General features: G+C 43.8%; 1 protein-coding gene across 1 annotated transcript; it reads right to left on the bottom strand.

Moving 5' to 3' along the window:
* Positions 1-1499: 1499 nt before the first annotated feature.
* Positions 1500-21123, bottom strand: ACBD3 (acyl-CoA binding domain containing 3). The gene is made up of 8 exons (XM_081854182.1): positions 20701-21123; positions 10890-11031; positions 10450-10590; positions 8966-9124; positions 7817-7991; positions 6254-6443; positions 5493-5777; positions 1500-3811 (listed from the first exon to the last, which is right to left on the bottom strand). Exons 1-8 carry the CDS (start codon positions 21065-21067, stop codon positions 3600-3602), a joined length of 1671 nt encoding a protein of 556 aa, XP_081710308.1. The 5' UTR covers positions 21068-21123; the 3' UTR covers positions 1500-3599.
* Between the last annotated feature and the right edge of the window lie 3514 nt (positions 21124-24637).

Raw genomic sequence — 24637 nt, 5'->3', positions numbered from 1 at the left:
AGGACCCATTGTAAGGGGGTCTACTTCTGTGTGAACCTCCTTGTTCTCAGAGATGCTTTCTTCCACAACATTGCTCAGAGGTGGGGAACATTGTACAGACCAAGGGCCACAATCCCTTCTGGGCATCCCTCTTTGGGCCACATGCTGTTGGTTGCTGGCATCAGAGGCAAAAAGCAGGCAGAGCAATGAATATACTTTTCACCTTGGCGCAGTAGGCTGCTTTTGAGAAATACACAGATTTCTCTATCCTCCATCAAAACAATCCTGGGGAAGAGTCCTAAGGGCCAGATGGAAAGGCCTGGAGGGCCACATTCAGCCTCCAGCCCGGAGGTCCCCCACCCAGTCCTTGCAAAGACCCTTGAGGGGTCAGTATTTTTTCTGCAGTGGCACCCACCCCCTAGAATGCTTTATCCTTCTGATGCCCTGAAGCTTCTCCCGCTTAATCTCTGGTCACGTTTTGCCACTGAGCAAAATGAAACCATTCCTTGGCAAACTCTTTGATTTGGTGCTGCTGCTTTCGTGGTTGCTGGGAGTTCTGAGCTCTGTCTTAACTCCTAGCTTTGGATTTTTTACCATTTCTGCCTTTTTCGTGAATTTTCCATTAGTACAGTGGTGCCCTGCAAGACGAATGCCTCGCAAGACGAAAAACCTGCTAGACGAAAGGGCTTTCCGTTTTGGAGGTGCTTCGCAAGACGAATTTCCCTATGGTCTTGCGAGTTTTTCCAACTTTTCCCCCCTCCCCCCCTTTTTCTAAGCCGCTTATCCGCTAAAAGCCGCTAATAGCGCTAATCCGCTAATGGGCTTGCTTTGCAAGATGAAAAAACCGCTAGACGAAGAGACTCGCGGAACGGATTCTTTTCGTCTTGCGAGGCACCACTGTATGTGGATTGCAATTCACTCGTGAGACCACCTGGTGGCTGAAGGCACAGGCCGTAACTTGCAATAGCATGTAAATTACCATCCCTTCCCTCTCCAGATGCGCCTGGGAGCTACATGCCTACTTATAATCCTTGCAGAAAGCATAATGTACACACAGCTGTTCCTTTCTACAGGCTTGGCCACAGTGCCTCTTGTCGCTCCCACTATGATTCTGCACCTCTTTTTCAGGATGTGGCCACTGTGGCTCAGCTATTAAAAAAGAGATTAAGTGGTGGCCCTCCAGATATTGCTAGACTACAGCTCGCATCATCCCTGATCACCAGTCATGCTGGCATGGGCTGCTAAATGTGTAATTGCTGCACTGCCTCCCCCTCCCAGAAAAGGTTCCATATTCCATGAAGTAATCTGAATTCTGGAAGCAGGAAAATATTCACAATTGTCATACGCTATGCAAAGTTGATACTAGACACATGTCTGCAAACTCATTTGCATGCTGATGAAACCACTAGTCCCCATCATCTCAGTAGAGGTCAAAATTTTGCTTCTGTAAACTCTCCATGTTCCAAATCTTATTCTTCAAACTGTAGTGATGCTGGTAGTGCTAAGAAGAAGCCAAGCGATTCCATATAAGCAATTTTAATTCAGATTAAATATATTATTCCAAGGTATTTCGAAAGCGCACTTTTTCTGTACTAATCAACAGTCAGAGGCATTTTTCTGGAGTTTGGATACCCAAAGCTTGACAGTAAAAATTACTCCTTTTTACAAGAAAACATATACCGCTTCCCAACAGATTGTTAAATCATAATTTTGTATGGACAAAAAAGAAATCTAATGTGTTAAATGGAATTAGTGCCTTCCTCTATTATTATTTTTTAGAACCCTTAAATACAGCTTTAAAAAAGAAGCTTCATCCTAACTCCATGTGTTTATGTACATGTGAGAATGAAACATGTTAGAGCAGAACTGATCTGAGTTGACTGGCGCAGCACTAACTAGACAAAAGCTTGTAAGGCAATGCTAAAATCAAATGACCTGGAGCAATTTAGTGCTTTTTGGAGAACCACCTCCATAAGGTGAAATAAGGGGGGAAGGGAACCTCAAATATAAATGTATGTACAAATATTCAAACAAAAACCCCGCTGAATCCCAACAGACCCACTTCTAGTAGAATATATATGCTTGCAGCTAATCCATAGATACTTTGCTGCAAAACAAACTTTTTTGGGGGGGAGGGGTTTGCATTCCTCATGCATCACACACTTACACAAGTCATTTCCGAAATACCTGAACTCCACCTTGTTTCTCAGAAACATGGTTCTATACAAAAGTTACGTTGCTGCAAAGGCCCAAACCCCCACCGACCTTAGTCACAGCTGAGCAAACACACAATTTTGCAGTTTCGCTCTAAACTCACTATGCAAATTAGAACAAAGCTACTTGTTTATCTGAAAGAACATCTTACATTTCTTTTCAACACGTAATTACCAACTAGGATTAAAGGGTGCTAGAATGAGTGCACAAATGCAACCTGAATAAAACTAAAATGAGTGTGTTCCTGGCAGTGATTTCCATAACATTAGTGCAACATTAATTCCTACAACAGTTCAGACATTCTTTAATGATGTAGATGCACAAAGTGCCAACTCGGGTTTACAAGAAGGGCCCCAGACAAACTTGAAAAGCTGTGCAGATAACTGGTTCTAATTTGAAGCCTACCCATATGATTGCAAGAGATAAGTACGGCAACAGAATGTCTTGTACACATACCTGACTTTTCACCAACTCAACAATAAATTGCACACAAAGGGAAAACCCCTTTATTTGAATGCGATATGTACAGGAACGCTTCTGGGGGATTATCCAAATGTCAAGGTACTTATGATCCAGCTCAGAAGTCAAAATCCTGCACATAACTTGGTCTCAGGATCTGCAGCAGATATTGGGGAAACAAAGTCTCGTGTAGTTGGCGCCCTAAATTGTTACTTTTCTCCAAATTTTGCAATAAAAAATAGTAATTCCCTGATGTGTACATACAGACTTGTTTTTTGCTTGCACGCGCATACATACCTTCTATGTCTCATCCAGCAGCATGATGTTTGGCCAGAGAGGTGCCAGATAAATTCTTGAATGAGAACACAAGACAAATCAGTTTCTAAACTGCATCCACTAAAGGTTTCAAGTTTAATGGTGTAAAAATCTGGACATTCAAATACAGCTTTAAGAAACTTGCTTGCTACAGTGCAGATTGCATCTGGCTCCCCCTCCACACACACCCTCCACAAATAAGGCGGATACCCTCAAATGAACAACTAACAGATTTTTTTGTTTCAAACGGTTGATGCTTACTAGGGCAGGTAACATCATACCGACTGCCCCCAATGAAACATTTCCTCCTTTGTGTGTGTGTTTAAGAGTTTGAGGGTTTTTAAAAAGTCCATCTATGCCATTTTGCATGACCTTCTGTCTGAAAGCTCTGGCAAATAACCAGGTCACCAGAGAGGACTGGGGGGCGGGGGGAGATCCTAACCTCACTAGCTGCATTAACACTGAGCTGCAGAAGAAAGCTCAACTCCCAGTTTCCAAGTTCACACACACACACACACGCCATACGGATATACATCAGACAGAGTAACAGAGTCAAAAAGTCCAGTATGCTTGACCGAAGTTCCAAACAGTATGACGTCCTCTGCCCAGCCTCCAACACGACATGATGATCCTTATCTAGTATAATAGACTCTGTAGTAAACTGTTTTTGACCTCCATAATGAATAGGAGTTGTCAAATTTAAGGAGATAGACCCCTCTTCCTGGGTACTGATGGCTGCCAGCATATACTTCTTCATGACAGTCCCGTCTGTACACAGGCACGATTTCATCTAGTTGAGGCTTGTTGGCATTCTTTTTGGCTTTTTCTTCACTACTAGCGTTTTCTGAGAAAAAGAATCAGAAACAAAGCATTAGTCACTAAATGCAGCAGGCCAAACAAACTCCACAGCCAATTCTTCATGGTCAGTCTGGATTAATCCGCAGGAAGCACAGCAAAGACACGAGCAACTTGTTTAATTTAACAAAAGCAAAACAGCACATTTTCATCTGGGCTACAACTATCAAGAAAACAGTGATGACCAACTGTTCACAAGGAGGATTTTGAGCAAGATTACCAAGGCACAATGCTAACACATCAACATTTTGATAGAAGCAACTGAGGTTAATCCCTTCTTTCCCCTCTTGGGAAACCTTATCCTGAACAAGCTGGGCTTCTGTACTGCAGGCTTCGCCAACATGACCTGAGAGTGGAGGTGTTAGTTTTGTTCCATCACTTCATAGCTTATTTTTCCCTTCCAAATCACGCATTTCTACCACTATCAGGGAGCAATAAAATTATGCTCTAAAGGTCATGGCTTTGCATCTTCCTTTACTACTAAGAGGTACCATAACTTTGCATACATGGTGGACTTTTTGCAATAGTTGATGCTAAAGGGGAATTTTAAAAATTGCTTAGGTGACTTATCAGCAAACTCCCGGTTACTGATTCTAGGACCAACTTGATGTCAATAGGAACAGAGGTCCTCAATCACTTGGACAGAATTGGTCCATCCTACAGCTTGTACAGATATAAATCATAGCCTGTTATTCCCACTAGGAAATAGCTGAAAATGGGCTGCTATTAATTCCAACACTTTATTCATAACTAAACTGGGGCATGAAGCACACAAGAGCTACTGTCAAAGCTGGCAAGTCAGTCAGCCCAAGTGTCAGTATATGGAAGCTGATAAGATCCTAGCATGAAGTTGGAGTGAGCAAAAAACAGGTGTACAGATCCAACATCCACAGATGTTCTTTCCTCCCACAGTACAAGGACCAATACTTCCTAGTCAAAGGTTTAGAATCTAAGCAAGGTGCAGAGACAACAAAGCACAGCATCGCTCAGTTGGATAATGGTCCCGCAATGCAATCTTCCCCAGTTACAAGGAAGAGATGCCAAACAGGCCCTTTGAGTGAGTAAAAGCTGAGGAAACAGAATATCTGCAAAGTCACAGATAACCACAAATGGTAAGAAATAAAAGTTACTAGGCAATTACAAGACAGTAAAATCTGAAAGTGGGACTTGGAAGCAGATTAAGGGCCTACACACAAACCTGTATTATTGAGTTTAGAGCCAGGAGCGTCATGGCAACTTGAACAACTGAGCTCTAAGCACTGAGACTTCATGTTTGTCAGGGACATACATGAAAGTGTATTGCAGTAACAACTTTCCAATTAATTTTAATTCTGCAGTGGTTTGGAAATTCCCTCCAAGTTGAGAGGTCTCCTGTTAAGGCTATATAGCAGGAGAACCACCATCATCCTGGAACCTTGCTGTCAATCAAGGCTGCATAAAAACACAGCGAAGGCCATTTAACTTACCTTAAACGGCTCCTACGAAATATTTCTTTTCCCACACTAGCTAAACCCGCAACATCCCAGGGTTTTCCGTCACTATGTCTCACTTGCCTGCACACACTGGACACCACCTTTCTAAATTCCAAGATGACAGAAAGTGTAATGCAAAGCCTGCTACAGCTTCTTTCACGACTCAAAACCCCTACGAGGTATAGAAAATAAAGATACCTTCCTCCTCTTCCTCGTCCTCACTGGATTCACTAACATGTACGCTGACTGCTGTGTTAGGGGAGTCTGTCCATTCAAAATATACCCCAAAACCAATGTCATAATTGTCTGTAGCAAACTCCCAGAAGAGATAAGAGCCCTCTTCATGAGTTGGTACACGAACGGTCACGACTTCTCCTCTGCCAACCGTAATCACAGAGTCTGCATCCTGGCGGATCTTCTCTTTGAAGTCTGCAATCTGGGGTCGTGTCCACATGGATGGTGCTGCTATGACTGGAACAGATTCTAAAAAAAAAGGAGGGAGACCAAAAAATGCTCAGTTTTATAGTTTGGACAGATAATTGTGTTGCAGCATCCTAGAAAACGCCTCCTGCGAATATGGGGCAACATGGCAAGGGCTCCCTCCCCAAGAGGCTCCTTGCAGATTACTCTGAAGCCGAGGAAAATCAGCCTCATCTGGCCACCATCTCATAGCCGCTCTCACTTGAAGGCTGGTTTAACCAAGTTCGTTTTTGCATATTTCACTGTATACCATATATGCTACCTTACAGCCCTGTAATAATGTGGACACGACAGGAAAGTGAAATACCCAAATTTCTCTTCCAGTGCTCCTTATTTAAGCAGTGGGAAACTGCTGATTGTGTGTTTTGAATGCCCATACTAAGTTGGGGTCATTAGTTGCCAAAGGCAGAATGCTACAAAAGATTCAGCCAGAAACATGGAAGTAGTTTCTTTCAGAGTAGAAGAATCTTTACTCTTACCTTTTGGTCCATTCTCCAGTGCTTCTTCTAAAGCATCAGTTTCCGGATCTTTTTCAGGGCTGTCTGTATGTGCACTAGCCTGTCCATTAACTGATGGGATTTCCCCTATGTTAGGTGGGCTTGCTTTTGATACAGAAGTAACTGAAGTCCCCGCTGTGGCTGCTGCTTCCTGCTGCTTTTGTAAAGCTGCCTGCAAATTAAAAGCCAAAGCAAAACATAAGGGCAATGAAAGATGCAGAGCACATTTTGGAGAAGTTTGCAGAGTGCTACTGGTGGGAAATATGCAGGTGGAAGTTGCACAAAATCTACTACCATGTTTGGACAGAACAAAATGAGGCAGCCAGATTCCAGTAAGCCAGTTTGAAGGGGATGGGACACTGGCAGAGTTAAAACACTAGGCAGGAGCATGACTTGTCAGATTGTTTGAGGCATATGGGACTGAGAGATGAAGCATTAAACCCCCTGCTGATGAGAGTAGCAGTGCTTAATGCTATGCAGAGTAGCAGAAGCTGGATTTCCACTTGAGAACTGAGCCTGAGTGCTAAGTTTAACACAGCATAACAGTGATCCACTCCAATCTCTGAATGCTTTTTTTAAAAAAGCAATTTCTCCAGTAGTTGTTATGTCCAAGGTGTTATGTGTTTATTTGCCTGAATTGTTTCTGAACAATATATAGTTCAAGCTAGTCTTTGGAAAGTGCCTATTTTACACTGAAGTCAACCAAACCCCATCTGGGATGTGGCTAACTTGTGGCGCATGGGCTGGATCCGGCCCCTCAAGTCACATGAAGTAACCCTCAAAGTCCCATAGCATTTATCTCCTGATCAGATCAGGAGATAAATGCTATCTCTCTCTGTTCTTTAGAGAGCAATCACTAAAGAGCAGACAAGGTGTTCTATTTCCTGATGGGCGCATAAAATCTCTCTAAACAGCAGTCAGAAGGGTATTTTATTTCTGATCTCACTACGTTTTTCTAGGAGAGCAGTGGGCAGACTTCAGTTGCCAGATCTATTTTGCTTTTTACTAGAACCCCAAGATTTACTAATCAGAACCAGGTGTGAACTTTGAATTAAAGAAGAGGGAGCATCTGAGAATATTCTGAGTTCTGAACATTGTTTTCTGTGAAAGAACCTGGTTCAACAGTACTTTCACACAAAACTTTATTTTGTGAAGGAAGTTACTTTGCTGTTTGCTACTGTTTAGCAATTGGGAGTCAGTAACCCTTGCCAATCTACTACAAATCACCCTAGAGATCCCTCAGAAAAGACCCCCACTCTAGTACAAGATACCTGCTTTCAAGATTTCTAGAAAGGTCTGAGTAAAAAGGTCAGCACAGACAAATCAGTGTGTGTATGTTAATAGATTCTTAACCTTCTTCAGAACTAATTCAGAAACACTGGATACATTTTTCAGAAAGAATTTTATAGACCCAATACACCATTAGAATTTGCAATTCCACCTTACCATGAACTGCAATATAGACGAACGGTCTCACTGATGTCTCCAAAGCCAGCTATACATCTATCATTCTATAAGCTGCACTGCCAAGATGGTGCAATATACCTGTTGCTGTGCAAGCTGGACCTGATATAGTTGCTGCATGTACTGTTGATAGTGCTGTTCCTGAAGTTGCCGAATCAGGACCTGCTGCTGCTCGTAGTTGCCTGGGTACTGCTGGGCTGCATACTGTTGGAACTGTACAGCTGTCTGAGAGTTCAGTGCTGCCATGATCTGCTGTCTAGATAAGGGACAAAGTTACCCTGAAATGCAACTGTGAAGGCGTATTTTAGGAGTCAAATTTTCAAACATAACACATTTGTTAGTGCAATTAAACTATGAAACACTTGGCATTTATTTCGGGAAACACAATAGCTGAGTAAACATGACAAGGATGAGGGGAATGCTAGGGGACACCAAATCGTAAGCTATGAAAGACTCCTTCCTACGCAATGCAAATCCACAGATCAAATGTTCTAAACACGGCTGATTTCTAAACAAGACGGATTCTAAGGGGACTTACTGCCAGAATGTGCCTTCTGTCTAAAACTCACTTGGTGGTTCCAGCTTCTGTCAAAATGAAACTCCCTTGAGGTTCTGCATTACAGTCATTTCAGGGCCCACTTCTGGAATAGACAACTCGACCATGAGAAAGTGTATCACTCCATAAGTGGTCCTATCCATCATTTGGAAAGTTCTCTTGTAACCAGCCAGATAAGGAATTTCTACTTCATAAGTAACCCAACCTACAACTTTCATTACTTTTTCAGCGTGTGATTTTTCGTATAATTATAGCTCTAATTAAATACTCATTTTTATAAGCAAATTGCCATGTAGGCAAGTAATATGCCCCTTTTAGGATTTAAGGGGAGGGAACAACTGGACTCATCACCGAGGAAATGCTTTGGCTATACTAGATGGGAATGTTAAGCTTCTGATAAACAGTGTTCATTTTAAACTACAAAGATATGGAGGCAGGGCAGATGTTTAAACCACTGGCGTAGGGTATATTGCACAGACAGCAGAATTTTATACTGGTTCAAATCCATGCTCAGCTGTAAAGCTTACTGTGTGGCCTTGGGCAAGTCACCACTTCCCCAGCCGTAGATTACTGTGAGAATAAAAGGGGATAACCCCATGCACAGAGGTTATTTTCAGCAAGATGGGATGGAAGGGTGATAAATGAACAAGGGATGAGTCCTGCTGACTCCTTACTTCTGCTGCTCCATTCGGAGCCTCTCTTCTTCTATCCGCCGCCTCTCTTCCTCTTCTCTTCTCAGCCTCTCCTCTTCTTCTCGTCTGCGTTTCTCTTCCTCCTTTTGCAAACGCTCTCGTTCTTCTTCTTCACGTTGCCTACGTTCTTCCTCTTCCCTCCTGTAACAGCCATGTTTACCAGACATTTGGACACCAGGCAATAGGAATCCCGAAGAGCTGCTGTTTTACCCTCACATTTAACACAGTTTTCTGCTTGTTTTATCTTCTAGGCAGAAATTCGAAAAAGTTAAGCCTTTTCTCATGCCACACCCCCATGGCAGCTGTTTTGTGACTGGCACCCCCAAAAAACCTCAAAATTCATTAAGTGTTTGTGACCCCTGTTCTAAACTCTTATAGAAAGGAACTGTTTCCATGCAATATGAAATATTGTGAAGGATGGCACCAGCATTTAAGCAAAGGAACATGACTGACAGGAGGTAGAGTGTAAGGCACAAAGTTCAACTTTTCAACAAGTATCCAAATCATATACTGATATCTTCCTAGAATTTCAAAAGTTAAACAGATGAGGCTCCTAATCTAAACCACATGTAAACATTAGATAAGATTCACCTATAATGGTAGAAAAAGTAAAATATCCGGGTATCACGTAAAAACTTTTACCCTGCATTTTCCTGTAAACCTATTATTTTCAAGACAAGAAACTATCTGCCTTCAAAGCTAGGAAAAACTGCACCACAATTCACAGCTCCATAAAAAGATTGTTAAAAAGCAATTAAAAACAGTTGAAGAACTGTATCAGAGATGGGGGACCTCCAGTCCACAGGCCAAATTATTTTTAACAAACTTATTTAATGCAGGTCCCAATTGGGTCCACAAGGCTGTCTTCCCCAAAACATGCCCACCACCCCACACCTGAAGTCATACATGACATCAGATGTGTAGCAAGTAGAGATGTGGTTGTAGTGAAACAAATGGGAGCCTTAAAGTGCACTGATTGTTCTTTGGCAAGGGAGGCAATCAGCTGATGGAGCCAATCAGCTGATGGCCAGTTATAGCAGGCACCATGGGATCAGCTGATGGAGCCAATCAGCTGATGGCCAGTTATAGCAGGCACCATGGGATCAGCTGTATGACAGAGTTCACAATTGCACCAGAGAGTTCCATAGCAGAGTCGATCCCTGTCCAAACTGGGCTTGGTACTAACAAGAAGTCCAGAGCAAGGGTTGCTGTAAGCACAAATATCCCTTTGTTTTACCAGTATGAATTCAAGCTGGTGATATAAAGGATGTTGCTCTGCAGACATGGCTGGAGCTGTACCCACAAAGGATAAATGTAACTCTGGGTCACCTCACATCACTGTGATGTTCAGTGATTGACAAGAATGGCCTACAGGGATCCAACTAAGTGACTGTAAGATATGAGAGCTGGAACACAAACACACCTTAAGAACTCCCACCCAATTTCAGAGAGGCACAAGAGCTTACCTTTTCTTTTCCTGTTCTTCTTTCTCTATTTTATGGGAGGTAACATATGTTGAGAAGAGATGGCAGCACCTATTTAGGAGCTTTACAAACTCTATCATGGAGTCTTGCTTTGCCATGTTTCCAAGGGCAGCCCATTCTTTCCTGCAGGTAGGAAGGCAAGTAACATTGCATTTTGTCTAGCAAGCAGCATGTATAAACACAGAATGAAAGCACTGATTTATCAAGTTGGGAGATAATACGGGAACTATGCTTGGCTTCTGAAATCCTGCACTCTGTGAACTGAATAGCAATCTCTCCTTAGTTTAGCCAAAGGGAAGAGAACCCAACAGAAAGTTGACACAGAAGCTATATATGCAGAGGGGATTGGAAAAAAGATTCCAGTCAAGTAAGCCAAAATGTCTATTCTACAGACAAATCCATAAAATTCAATAGCTTTTTACCTTCTGTCATTCCCCAGGACATCAAAGAATCCAACTTCAGGACATGTGTCTGGATTGTAAGGTCCCAGCAGAACCTGCTTATGCAGCGCCACAAGTCTGAGTTTTTCTTCGTATGTTGGATGAAATGCTTTGCCATCTTTTTCTGAAGATAAATGATAATATTACTTTAAAAACAAATATGGCCAAAGTCTGTGTACCAGACCCTTGATCATCTTGGTCACCCTCCTCTGCACAAGTTCCAGCTTGTCAATATTCTTCTTAAATTGTGGTGCCCAGAACTGGGCACAGTATTCCAGGTGTGGTCTGACCAAGGCAGAATAGAGCAGGACTATTTCTTCCCTGGACTGGGACACTAGACTTCTGTTAATGCAGCCTAGAATGGAATTATTATTATTATTATTGTTGTTGTTATTGTTATTATTATTATTTGCTGCTGCATCACACCGTTGACTCATGTTAAGCTTATGGCCTACTAAGACCCATAGATCCTTTTCACATATAATACTGGGCCAGTGCTATTTTTTCTAGAAAAAGAGGTGCAAGAACTCATCATGAACACCTCCCTTGTTTTCTTAAAATGGCAATGTGCCAACCTGAGAGGTGCCAGAACTGAGTTCCGGTGAGTTCTAGATGAAAAAAGCCCTGCTACTGACAATCCAGGTGTCCCCCATCTCATATTTGTGCAGCTGGTTCTTTCTGCCTAAGTATAGAATCTTACATTTGTCCCTACTGAAATTCATTCTGTTAGAATTGGCCCAGGTCTACAATCTGTTAAGGCCATCTTGAATCCCAATTCTGGCACTGGCTACCCCTCCCAGTTTAGTGTTATCTGCAAATTTGATGAGCACCCCCTTGATCCCTTCATCCATGTAGTTTATAAAGACATTTAACAACAATGGGCCTAGGACAGAAACCTGTGAGGGAATAAGTCAACTCATTGGGATCTACTTCAAGTAAATATGCAGAAAATGTGGCTGAAATTCCTACCCTGACACACTTGCTCGTTAGCCTCACTGAGCTCCATGGGAAGCCTTCAAAAGGAGTTGCCAAAAGCCTCAGTACACATAATAGTAGCCTGTATCTTATGCTGTCTATGCTGAACTGAAGTACTGTTTCTGTCAGGGAACTGCCATCAGAGCCAAGGGTGGAGGTAAGGCTCCCCGATGACGCTGGAGAGGGAACCAGCAAAGAGAGAGGGGGAGCTTCCGCTGGGGAAGGAGATAGGCGTGACGCTAGGAAGAAAGGGGAGGCTGAGGGAGCTTCGGAGGGAGGGCTCCGAGACTGTTCTAGCGAGACCAGCGGGGAGAGCACAGAGCCTCTGCTTGGGACGCCCACTCTGCGCAGAAAGCTTCCGCGCAGGGAGGCTAGGTGGAGACTTGGTGTCAAAGAACTTTTATGCTGGAAAAAGTTCAGGAAACGCCCACTGACGGATTCTGCCAGTGATTGAGACAGCCACGGAGTGGAGGCTGTCCAGCCGGGGAAAAGTTTTAACCGAACAACTCAGCTTGCAGCAGTTTGCGGGTTACGCACAAGCAACCCCAACCCCATTACAGTTTCACAATGACAAAAGAGAGCCATTATGGCGTAGTAAAGCACAACAGGGGGATCCTGGGTTCAAATGCCCAATCAGTCATGAAGCTCACAGGATGACTTTGAGCCAGTCACAATCTCTCAGCCCATCCTACCTCACAGGATTGTTGCAAGGATAAAAAATGGGGTGGCGGTGGTTATGTATGCCATCTTGAGCTTCTTGGAAGGATGGGATAAAAACATGATAAAAATAGAAAGAGAAGATTGACATTGTATAGACAGGGCCATAAAGAATGAGCTCTCGTCTTCTATAAAGGTTCTCTATATCACATTTTTGTTCTCTATAAAGGTACCTGTCTGCTGCTTTATGGTTTCCATTACTTAAACCCTGATTTTGACTATTGGCTAGTCTTGAAGCTTGCCCAGAAGTTAATTCTTCGTTATTTTATATTACACATTCCAGAATGTGATTTAGATAGTAAAATTACCAAAATGTTAGTGGAGCAAACAAGTGGTTTTTACTTTCAATTATTAAAAAGCAGCTTAATGAATTATTCACAAAAATGGCTGCTAATTCAGTTGCAGAGAGTCAGAGACGGGCAGACCTGAAAGGGCTTTATTAAAAGCTGCACAGCAAATAAATAATAAATAACAACCCATTCTGCAACTTTAACCTCGCTCTTCTGTACCAGGACCAAGAGAAATGCCACCCGTTAAGTTCTGAAGTGTCCCACAATTATAAATTCAGCCTCAAAAGGTTGACCCCCCCCCGCAAGTGTACACCAAATGAAACTGTTTACACTCCACCAGAAAAGAAAGAGCATGCTATAATTCTGTTTCAGTTCTATTTTAAACTCTAATCTGGGCTCAACTTTGAAACAGCAGTCAATCTCGCCCAGCTGTAAGAAAAACAAACTTTGGTTTTGATGAACGTTAAAACCAATGCTAGCACGTTTAATGAGCCCCCAAAGTACATGCAGAAGCAAACGCTGGTAAAAATGGACCAAGACCACAAAACATGGATCAATAACACAAACAACTGGCTTCCTATAGCTACCAGTTGGTCTCCTATAGCTACCATCAGAAATAATCCCAAATGTATCAATGATAACCTAAATGGAACAGATATAATTCAAGGCCGGTGACAGATGCATGTCCTTCCTCAAGTGAGCCTCAAACTCACCACCACCAAAGGACAACTTTACAGACAGCCCTAGAAAGGAGGTCCTCCCAGCTAACCCAGATGCCAACTCTGTACCTTACCCACTCAAGCAGCATTCTTACAAGACCTAATAACATTGCAGATTTATTCACCAGGGCAGCATTCACCACACTCCAACTGCATCCTCCTGCACTGAGCAGGTCCCTTCCAGCAACAGGAGTATGCATCATAATATTATTAGTAGTGATAACACTAGCAATAATACAAGCAATAATGCTGTTCTTATCTTTTATAAATTATGCTCTACATGGAAGTGTCACAGGTAAACAGCGGAACCCAATGCATTGTATGATCTATTGCCCCTCAGTACAGTGGAACCTCGACTTACACCTGCCTCTTCTCACAGACGTTCCAAGTTGCGACCGCGGCAAACCCGGAAGTAAACACCGGGTTTGCCGTGATTCGCGCATGCGGCTTCTGCCATCTGTGCATGCGCACAAGCGGCTGCCACCATCTATGCATGCACAGAAGCACGCCGCCGCCGAATGCGCATCTGCACAACAGCGCCTCTACTAGCGTCCGGTTTCGCCCAGCAGGCGGTCCTCCGAAACAGATTATGATCATAAGCAGAGGTTGTACTGTATTTACAGACTCCCTCTCTGTTCCCAAGAGAGGCTACATTTTTTATCTTTATCAAAAGGTCACACAAACACATATAGGTATTTGGCAATACTTTCATGTATTAAAACTTTTTTTAAGAACTCTTCCTCAAGCTCCTCTAAGAATTGTTTGGGTGTATAAGGAGAGGAAAAGCAAGTGCCTTGCTCATTATGGGCAGAGGTGCACATGACTGTCAGAAACAGGCACAAATCTACTCGGGTAGTGCTGGTCATACTTTTAGTGACTTGTTTCTAGAAAACAGCTTGAAGAATTACAAGAACTTGAAAAGAACGAAAGCACACATTAAAAGCAAGGGCAGCTCTATAACACAGCCTCCCATCCCTGGAAAACAGCAACTGTTTTTACCATCTTAGATGGGGACCTGCTAAAATGCATTAATAGCTGCAGATGATGTGGCTTAATTAAGGCAGACTTTTCTGGGACATATGCCTGAACAGTGTTTGCTGTCACCCAGATGGTAATTTCCTTGTGGCAAGATGCACAAGCCCATTAACGATACCAAAAAAATTAATAACTAAATGCAAATGCCACATTACAGATTCAGCGTAAGAATCAAGATTAAAAGTGTGCTTGTACAGAAGTTCGTTTTCTGTCATATGGTGTCAAGCTTTCAACCGGGGAGTTCTCTGTAATGACCAAGTTAGGCGTAGATCAGATTCCAGTGCTCAATGGAAAAAAAGAGCCTGACTATCTAGCTGCTCAAGGATGCTGTGGAAAATGCAAGAAAGAACTAAGCAAGTGACTTCTGGGGTGAGGGCTTGGTAACATTACAAAATTCACAGTAAGGCAATACCTTTATTGGGCTAATCAAAATGTCAATAAATCGTGAGCAAGATTCTAAGTACTCCAGAACCCTTGATAAGGCTAGATGTAAAAGAAAAGCAAGAGATGAGAGAAAGAAAAGCCATTTCCTCCTGCATTGGTCTCAGGTTGGAAACAAGCTTTCAGGGTTCACAATGCAACTGCAAGCAGAGTTTCAGAATTTTCTCAAGCCATGATGGCTTTAAAGGGCTTAGGAAGTATCTATAAAATATAGTAGCTACTTACAAGTTTGCAGCCATTTATTTCAATCAGGAAAATTAAAGCACAGGACTGTAGGAATGTTCACCAGTCTGAAGAAACTCCCCAAACTATCCTTTTGTCTTAGGTCATATTTGAAAATAACTGTTAACTACAGGATGACTACCAACATGAGATCCTGAATAACCTTGTCATACTAAGCTTGTACTGAACAGTAAATTAGGATTTGGATGGCAATAAAGAGGCTTCACTCTCTTTGGCCTGCATAATGTCCTCTATTGGATACTTTGCTTAAACAAAATTTGGATTAACTCACTAAAGTTTTATTTTTCGAAGAATAAATATCATCAGAACCAACACAACTGAAAGTTGCAGTATAAACAAGCTCTACAAAGAATGTGAGGTTCAGGTTCTTTTTCACCAGAAACATGCTGGAGAGGAGGAAACAAGAGAGAGAATCAATTAAGAAAGGAAGACCTTCACTGAGAACAGATAAAGGTAATCTGATGAGAGAGAATGAAAAGTTCAAGGGCTTCTATCAAACAAAGTGTACTTTCTAAGTGGCATCCTTCTGTGCCCATTAGGAGAAGAGGCTTCTAGATTACAACCTAATGTATATTATTAGAATTCATTAACACACATGAATCTCCTAAATGCTCCTGCCTCCAAAAGTTCGGCATTTTAATGCAAAGATACCTCATGTGTTTCTGGAGACATTACACTGCATTGGGTTTTTGTGGGGGACGGACGGGGGAATCAAATTTGAAAATATTCTCATGTCCTACAACTGACTCTGATCTCATCTAGAATATGTATTTTATTTAGAAAGAAAATACAGTATGCTTATTTTATATAAATTTTGAGTAATTTTTCAAATAGTCAAAACTATGTAGTAGAAATGAAATATCTGATAGCATGTCTTTAAAAAAAATCTGAATTACCATACATGTTAAGCTTTCTTTGGAAATTTGCTTTCATTAGAACGCTTGTAAATATTTTAAGGCACAATTCCTCAAATAATGCTGTTACATTTAAAAATAATAAACTAAAGCACTGAGATATGTTAACATGCTGGTTTTAGGATGCCCAAAGCATCGTACAGTGGTGCCTCGCAAAACGAAATTAATTCATTCCGCGAGTCTCTTCGTCTTGCGGTTTTTTCGTCTTGCGAAGCACCCCTATTAGCGGCTTAGCGGATTAGCGCTATTAGCAGTTTAGCGGCTATTAGCGGCTTAGAAAAAGGGGGGGAGGGAAAAAACTTACAAGACTCGCAAGACGTTTTCGTCTTGCGAAGCAAGCCCATAGGGAAATTCGTCTTGCGAAGCACCTCGAAAAACGGAAAACCCTTTCGTCTAGCGAGTTTTTCGTCTTGCGAGTTTTTCGTCTTGCGGGGCACCACTGTACATGGCCATGTTTCATTGGCATAATCCGCTTTAAAAGGTTACAAGTTTGAAACTGCCCAATTTCGCTGGTACTGAGTCCATTCACTGTTATTAACATTATGAAGCAATCCATATTTATAGAGGAAAAGCAGCCAGTGAAAAAATTTCATTTCAGTCCCATTCAGGTCTTCCCCAAAAACTGAGGATGCCAAAACTAAACTGAAATCTCAGAGTCAGGCCTCTCACTCACACGTTTACAGAAACACCAGCTTTACCTTGGCTGTTATAAAGCAGCCCCATCTAAGAATGACCCATCAGTGCCATTCCACATACGGTGGTACCTCGGGTTAAGTACTTAATTCGTTCTGGAGGTCCGTTCTTAACCTGAAGCACCACTTTAGCTAATGGGGCCTCCTGCTGCTGCCTTCATGCTGCTGGAGCACAATTTCTATTCTCATCCTGAAGCAAAGTTCTTAACCTGAGGTACTATTTCTGGGTTAGTGGAGTCTGTAACCTGAAGCATATGTAACCTGAAGCGTATGTAACCTGAGGTACCACTGTATTCTACTGTGTTCACTGAACAGTAACTATGCCTCATCTATTCAAGCTTGCTTATGCTGTAGCTGGTTTGTGTATCAGCCTTGTGCTGATTTATCCAACTATTCCAGATCTAGGTTTACTTTGCTGTCTCCACAAAGCATAGAGAGTGTTCTCAAAATGTTGGGAGCTCTTTATACCTAGTTCAATATTTTTAGGAACTAGGTCAGACAAAATTAGAAAATGCCCCAAGACAATTCTGGGAGAATGATGGCAGCAGCCTTTCCCCACCTACCTCCTTTCTTTGCCCTAGTACCAGAGATTTTCTAAGTCGGACGCTCCAGCCAGCATGGCCAAAGATCAAAAAGAATGGGAACCATAATCCTTAATAACTGGAGGACACCACATTTGGCTACCCCCCGCTCAAAGTGGAAATGGCACAGTGCCTAAACTTGGGACTTTACTGCTGAGTCATGGAAAACTACCCTGGCTACAAACTGTAAATCCAATTTTGCCTCTCTATGAAAATAGAATGACAAGTGTCTATTTAGTACACAAAACTATCTAAGAGAAGATAAGGAATGTTTTATACCTACACTGCATTGTGTTGATAATATGTTATCAAGGAAGTTAAACTAATGCATTTCCAAACTCCCAATGACCACACATACACTGTTGGTTAAAGCATTGATAAGGAACAAACAAGGTATCAGAGGACTGTGTCCTTTTCAAATACAGTGGTACCTCTAGTTACGAACTTGTTCTGGAGGTCTGTGCTTAACCTGAAACTGTTCTTAACTAGAGGTGTGCTTTCACTAATGGGGCCTCTTACTGCCGCTGGCACACAATTTCCGTTCTCATCCTGGGGCAAAGTTCTAAACTCGAGGTAACTCTTCCAGGTTAGCAGAGTTTGTAGCCTGAAGTGTTTGTAACTCGAGGTACCACTGTAACTTTATTCACACCAGAGAAGTATTCATATTAATTTCTGTAAAAGCAACATAGGATACTAAATTAATTTAATAAAGTATGAAGTTTCAAATGCAATAGCCTATTTGATTAAATGGAATAGCATTTCTTATAAGATCCTACCGCACTATATTGATAGTAGGGTAATATCTTACATCAATACCCTACTATATCGTCTGAATTATAGTATTAATTAATTCATGACAAATGATCTGAAATGACAGCTCAGGCCATGCTGCTTCTGAACAATGGATATTAATGCATCCAAAACTCTCATCATGGAGAGTGAGGCAGCTGACTATTGCTGTGCAAATGGGTAGGGCAAGCAAAACTATTTTTTTGAGTTCAGCAAGTCACAGTTGTGGCAAGATCATGAACATTTATACAAAAGACAATATCCCAGATGTGGCAATCTGTGGAATATTGACATATTAAATAAATGCATTTTAAAACCATATTTTAAAAGAAATAGCATATTTTCTGTCCAGGGCTAGATCTCAGTGGCAATCCTATATCCATTGTTTGGTAGTTTGCTTTTCAAGTGAAAATGCACAGGATTGTGCTGCCTCACAGAAGAACACTATCTAGAAAGAAGATGAAAAGGGCAATTCATATTTCTTGAGTGTACTCACGACTGTCTTAACCTGGGATGCCTAATATTTTTTGGCCCAGGACCTTGGCCAACCTTCTAGAAGCCACATGCCAGTGGGTGTGGCCGCTCCACAGTCTTGCACACATATATTCATATGCATGCATACACAAACATGCACACCCCTTTCCACTCAGCCCAACACCAATAGTACTTTTTTCTTTTTGAAGTTCTCTCTGAAAGATATTGCAAACTGGCATCTTTTAAAAAAAAGATTTTGCAGATCACTTGATAACAAGATGTTGACTCTCCATTCCTTTAGAAAGAGTCTTTCTTGGGTTTCATTTAGATATTACAAGTGCATTCTATTAATCATATCTCCTGGGAAGACAACTATTAATGTGAAAGCCACAATATCTATTTCCAAGAGAACATCCAGGAACAGCAATATAGCAGAAAAGGCTGCTGTGCTTGCCAATGTAATATGAGTTGCAGAAATGAGTCCACAACAGTAATTTGTTGTTAGGTATGCTGTACTTGTGGTTTTGATGCTTCATTTTTGATTCTGTGAGCTGCTTTGGGTCCATTTTTATGTAAAAGGAGAAGGGAAGTTATTAAAATTAAAATAAAACAAAGCAGGGCCTAGAGAAGGGGTTTCTTATTTTAGGTTCTTTTATCCACCCATCAGATGGGCAAACTCAAGTCTGAAAAAGGCAACTCGCCTTGCCTTTATTTTCCTCATGATCAGCTCATCCACACTGTGGAAGAAGTGGAGAGCAGTAACACTGCAGCAGAGTAATACTCTTTTGCTTTTCATGCAAAATAGGAGGCTCATGAGTACAAGAAATTTGTTTTTTTTTTTTTTAATTTAAGCTACCACTCACAAAATGATATTTCTCCCCATGGCAAGTTAGTTTAATTGAGGGCAGAATCTGAACAAGCATGATGTAAGTAAGCAGTGCTTTTATTAAGAGCATCATAGCACCTTATATTGTCTTGATTAGCACAAAGATGCTTCCATTTCACAAAATAATCTTAAGTGCTTTAACACTAAGTAGTCCAAATCACTACCATTAGTGCCTCGAATAAAAGCTAAATTAAGCAAACAAAATCAGTAAGTAAGTGATCCCTTCTGTCATTGAAACATGTGCTTATCTGACTCATCCTCATATTTATATTACCCACTGCACTTCTCATGGTTTCCTTCAACTTTACTTAAGGGCGTACTTTGTCATAAAACATCCTGGGGAGACTGAGTTGTTGACCAGGACCACACAGAACCAGTTTCACCTGTGATGACGTTTTCAGGCAGACAGCCATCAAGCTCTATGAATGAATGAATGTTATGAGGCCCTAAGCTACCATCTTTCTTTAAGAATAGACCACGTCTCCTAAAACAGAGTTCATATTCCACATACCACTCAACATACCGGAGCCTAATTTCCAAAGGCTACTCCTTCACAGAAGAAACACGGTTTGCAACCACAGCTCACCTCATATTAACAGCCCCATAGATAAATATAGATAGATAGATAGATGTGTGTGTGTGATTTAAAAATCCCACCAACTCATTCTGCAAAAAGCAACTCCCCTTTTACTGCAAAGTAAAACGCTGTCATTTCTTCACAGCAAGCCTTCGAAGCAGGCCTTCTCCTCACCTCAAATTTGCACAAGGCACAGAGAAACGAGGCGAGCCTGCAAACCAGGGCTCGAGGTTGCAAAGAAAGATTAAAAAAAAAAAAGACTTTGGAAATGGACTCTGTAAAGCTTCGGGGACCGGGGGGAGGAGGGAGGAGGCAGGAGAGAGAAATCTCCCAAGCCTCTCTCTCCCCCCCCCCCCCCGCTCCTTGAAGGATGGCCGGGAACGGGGGTCGGGATCGGGGGTCGGGATCGGGGGGGGGGGTCGCAGACTTCCAGCTCCCTTCCCGCCTCCTGCTCGGTCACCTTTGAAGAAGCGCAGCGCCAGGCCGTACAGCTCTTCCAGGCCGAAGCCCCAGCGCCGCTCCAGGCTCAGCACCCCGCCCTCGTCGTCGCCATCGCCGCCGCCGCCGCCGCCGCCAACCTCCCCGTCGCTGTCCCCGCCGCCGGCCTCGTCCTCCCGTTGCTGCTGCTGCTGCTGCTGCTGCCCCGGCTGGGCTCCGGCTGCCCCCGCCCGGCCTCCTCCTCCTCCTCCTCCTCCGCGGCCCCCCGGGGCGAGCAGCGGCCTCGCCTCCGCCTGGCCCGGCCGGGCGTCCTCCGAATCCGGGCTCAGGGTCAGGCCGTCAATGGAGACCTCCAGCCGCTCGGAACTCAGCGCCGCCGCGGCCGCCATCGCCTGCCTCGCCCCCCGCTGCTCCGCAGGGCGGCCACGTCTCGACTTCCTGCTGCCGCCCGGCGACCCGGATCTTCCGGCACCCGAAAGGGCCTGGCGGGGCGGAGGCGGGGAGGAGCAGGAGCAGGAGGCGCGGCTTCGGGAGCCGAGGCTTCCGGCGGGGGAGAAGGCCTGGGCCTCCCCAAGGGACCGGCGCCCGAGGCTGCTGCGCCCGAGGCCTTAGCGAGGCGCGGGCTCCGCTGAGCGCGGCGAGGCTTGCTTGCGAGGAAGCACGCGCAGGGCTGCCTTCTTCATTTCCGGGAGGCGGCGGCGTCTCTGTGACGTCCGGCAGCCGCGTGAGAAGCGGACATTCAACAGGTGCTGCTGCTGCTGCTGCCGCCCTCGCCGGCTCTGCAGAAAGGAGAAGCAGCACCTGTTGGTTTGCTCCACAAAAGCCCCGGGAAAGGGAGCTCGGCGGCAGGGCGCCTGTTTTGCATGCAAAATGTCTCTGGTGCATAGCTGTCAACTTTCCCCTTTTCTTACTTGGAGCCCTATTCGGAATAAGGGAATTTCCCTTTAAAAAGGGGAAACGTTGACAGCTATGCTCTGGTGCAACACGCACACGCACACATATTCAGGTAGGGCTGGAACTGGGAGAGTTTCCCGCCCGAAGCCCTGGGGAGCCGCTGGCGGCATAGCTGAGGCAGAGGGGCGGGTGAAATTGACTCCAGTGTAAGGCAGCTTCCTTTGAGGAGGGGGCAACATCTTAACACTGGATTTGCTTCAGAAAAATCTTGCGAAAGCTGGATGCTCCCAGGGATGGGGAGATCCTGCGGCCCTCCAGATGTTGCATTCCTTCCATCCGTCAGCTCCCATCAATCCCAGTGAACAGGGCCAATAGTAATGCATGATGGAAGTTGTACTGCATCAGCATCTGGGAAGGAGCACTCATTCCTCATCCCTGACTTCCAGATACAGTGAAATAAATAACCTTTGTCTCCCTGCTCCGTCACCCAGTACTGATAAAAGCTTACAGGCTACACATCTCCTAGTCTGGGACTTAAAATATTTATCCTTTTTACCGCTCCATGCTTGGGCACTGGCCGTCTATCATCCATGTGACAGGGGTGTTGTTAACAACCTGCACTGCAGATCCTGCATTGAGTGAGGGGGTTGGCCTGGATGACCATGAAGGTGCCTTCAAGTTCTCTGATTCTAAAGCCATGCTAAAACATGCTGTGGAGCAGTGAGAAGCAGACTGGCAATTTCTGTGAATACATTCAAATATCCAAGTGGATAGCTCAGTTGGGTGGAGTGTGGTGCTGATAAAGCCAAGGTTGCAGCTTCGATCCGCATATGAGACAGCTGCATATTCCTGCATTGCAGGGGGCTGGACTAGATGATCCTCAGGATCCCTTCCAACTCTACAATTCTATGGTTCTAAGCTCTTGGAAGATCCCTTCTTCTGTTGGTGGACCGCCCTTGGTCTTAACTGGCTATGGTGGCAGCTCTCTTGATAGCACCAAACAGATGCATCTAGTAATCTCTTAATTCCCCACAATGCTTTAGAGCAGGGAAACTTCCAGTCTGTGGCCTTAGTTAGGTCTGCCAGGCCTCTTTGTTTGGCCTGTGAGGCCTTCGGCCGAGCCAAGCCATGCTCACCCACTCTACACATGACGGTCTTGCGGGCCTAATTTGGCCTGGAAGAAATTAAATGGATGGCTAGGTGCATCTGATCTTCAGACATAGCTCACAGAGGCTAGAGGAGATAAGGATCCAGTTCCTCATTCCTGTTTTAAAACTGATGCATGCTAGGTGGAGGGCATGCTGGTAAACTTTAAAATGTGTCTAGAGCCAGCTACCTGGTACTGACTGCTTAGAGGTCTGGGTTGGGGGGGGATGAAGGGAAACCCGGGCCAGGCAACAGCAGTGGGCTCTGGGCTCTAGCAGTTGCCCCAGAATATCAGGTGTTGACACCCGTCCTGCATTCCAGCAACAGAAGTGCTATACAAATGTAAGCAAAGCCTACTGGATCAGGCCAACCAGATGCCAATGAGAAGGTGCAAAGAGGACCTGAGCATCTGCACTCCTTCCTGTGGTTTCCAGCAAATGGTGATCTATTGGTGTAGGGAATCTGTATCTCATGCAAAAACAGAGCAAAAACTACAGTACTTACTGTGCGGAAAGACCAGTGGTCTTTAAACCACACAGCCAGTTTCAATTTTGACAGGATTTTTTTTGTTTTGTTCCAAGTTCTTTCCAAATTGAGAGCAGTGGCATGCATCCCATGGGAACAGATCTAGGCTCAGAACATTGACACTTGTTCCAGTTCCATCACCTTGCAGATGGGTGTAGCTCACACTCCATTCCAAGGCAGCTTGACAGAAACTGCTGTCAAATAGCACTGATGATTCATCACCTGCTGTCAAGCTATGTTAAAGGTGGCTGTTGCTGTACCTAACAATATGATTGTGACAAAACGTAAGAAGGAACTCATGGATCATCAAACCCAGGCCTCTGAAGTCACATGAGGTAGGAATTCCTACCTCACGTATTTTTGTTGGAAGAGCTAAATGCGATCCTAAAAGAGAGACAGTGTGGTGTGTGATGTAGGACTAAGACTCTGGTTCAAATCCGCATGCAGCCTCAAACGCTTTCTGGGTGATTGGATTTCTATCTAAAACCACAATCTACTGCTTTCTAAAGAAGGGAGAAAAAGTTAACATGAAGGAGCAGAGGCCCTGATTTATCTACCCACATTTCTTGCAACAGATAGCCTTCCTTAGATGTAACTTTGGGAATGACTTTAATAGCTATTTCCCTTTATTCTTGGTGTCCTCCTAATGTAGAGGTGGGGGACATGTGTCCAGTTTGTGGCTGGTGCCCACTGGGGACAGCTGGTGCAGAAAGCAGGGATACCAACTGTAGTGGAGCCAGAACCAATGGCAAAGCAACTAATTCTCATTTTATCCCCAATTAGTTCCACAAGAGGGGGAGAATGAGGTTGTGCACACGCTATACCTTTAAAGCACATTCCAAGCACATTCTTCCCCTCAAAGAATTCTGGGCAGTGTACTTCATTAAAGCTTGCTGGGAACTGTAGCTCTATGAGAGTTAAACTACAGTGCCCAGAATTCTTTGAGGGAAAGAATGTGCTTGGAATGTGTCTTAAAGGCATAGTGGGCATGCAGCCTTAGGGCAACAGACACACTTTAATCCACTTCAGTTGTTCAAGCATAAAAGTCTGTTATGCCAGGGAACCTTTGGCCCTCCAAATGTTACTGAACTACAACTCCCATCAGCTCCAGCAAGCATGACCAGTGGTCAGAGAGGAGGCCCACTAGCCACACTGACTATGTTTTATCTCTACTGTTGGATGCAATAAGCCCCTGGATGCCATTTGCTGTGAATCACAGGTGGGCAGAGTGCTGGTACACTCAGGCCCTGCTTGAGGGTTTCCCGCAGGTATCTGGTTGGTCCCCATGGAAACAGGATGCTGGACCAGATGGGCTGTTGGCCTCATCCAGCCGGGCTGCTCTTATGTTCTTATTAGTTGTACAGTAGTTCATCAACATCTGGAGGGCCAAAGGT

Source organism: Podarcis erhardii, assembly GCF_964252035.2.
Source record: "Podarcis erhardii genome assembly, chromosome: 3".
NCBI classification, from domain to species: Eukaryota; Metazoa; Chordata; class Lepidosauria; order Squamata; family Lacertidae; genus Podarcis; species Podarcis erhardii.
The sequence above is the reverse complement of the archived record's forward strand: the minus strand, read 5'-3'. Positions and strand labels throughout refer to the sequence as shown.

Bases quoted from the DNA above. Each gene is read 5' to 3' on its own strand.
- ACBD3 (XM_081854182.1), bottom strand. From the start codon at position 21,067: ATGGCGGCCGCGGCGGCGCTGAGTTCCGAGCGGCTGGAGGTCTCCATT. The intron at 11,032-20,700 runs GTGACCGAGCAG...ATTTATCTTCAG, and splicing joins GGCGCTGCGCTTCTTCAAAG to AAAAAGATGGCAAAGCATTT. The intron at 3,812-5,492 runs GTATCTTTATTT...TCTTTTTCTCAG, and splicing joins GGACGAGGAAGAGGAGGAAG to AAAACGCTAGTAGTGAAGAA.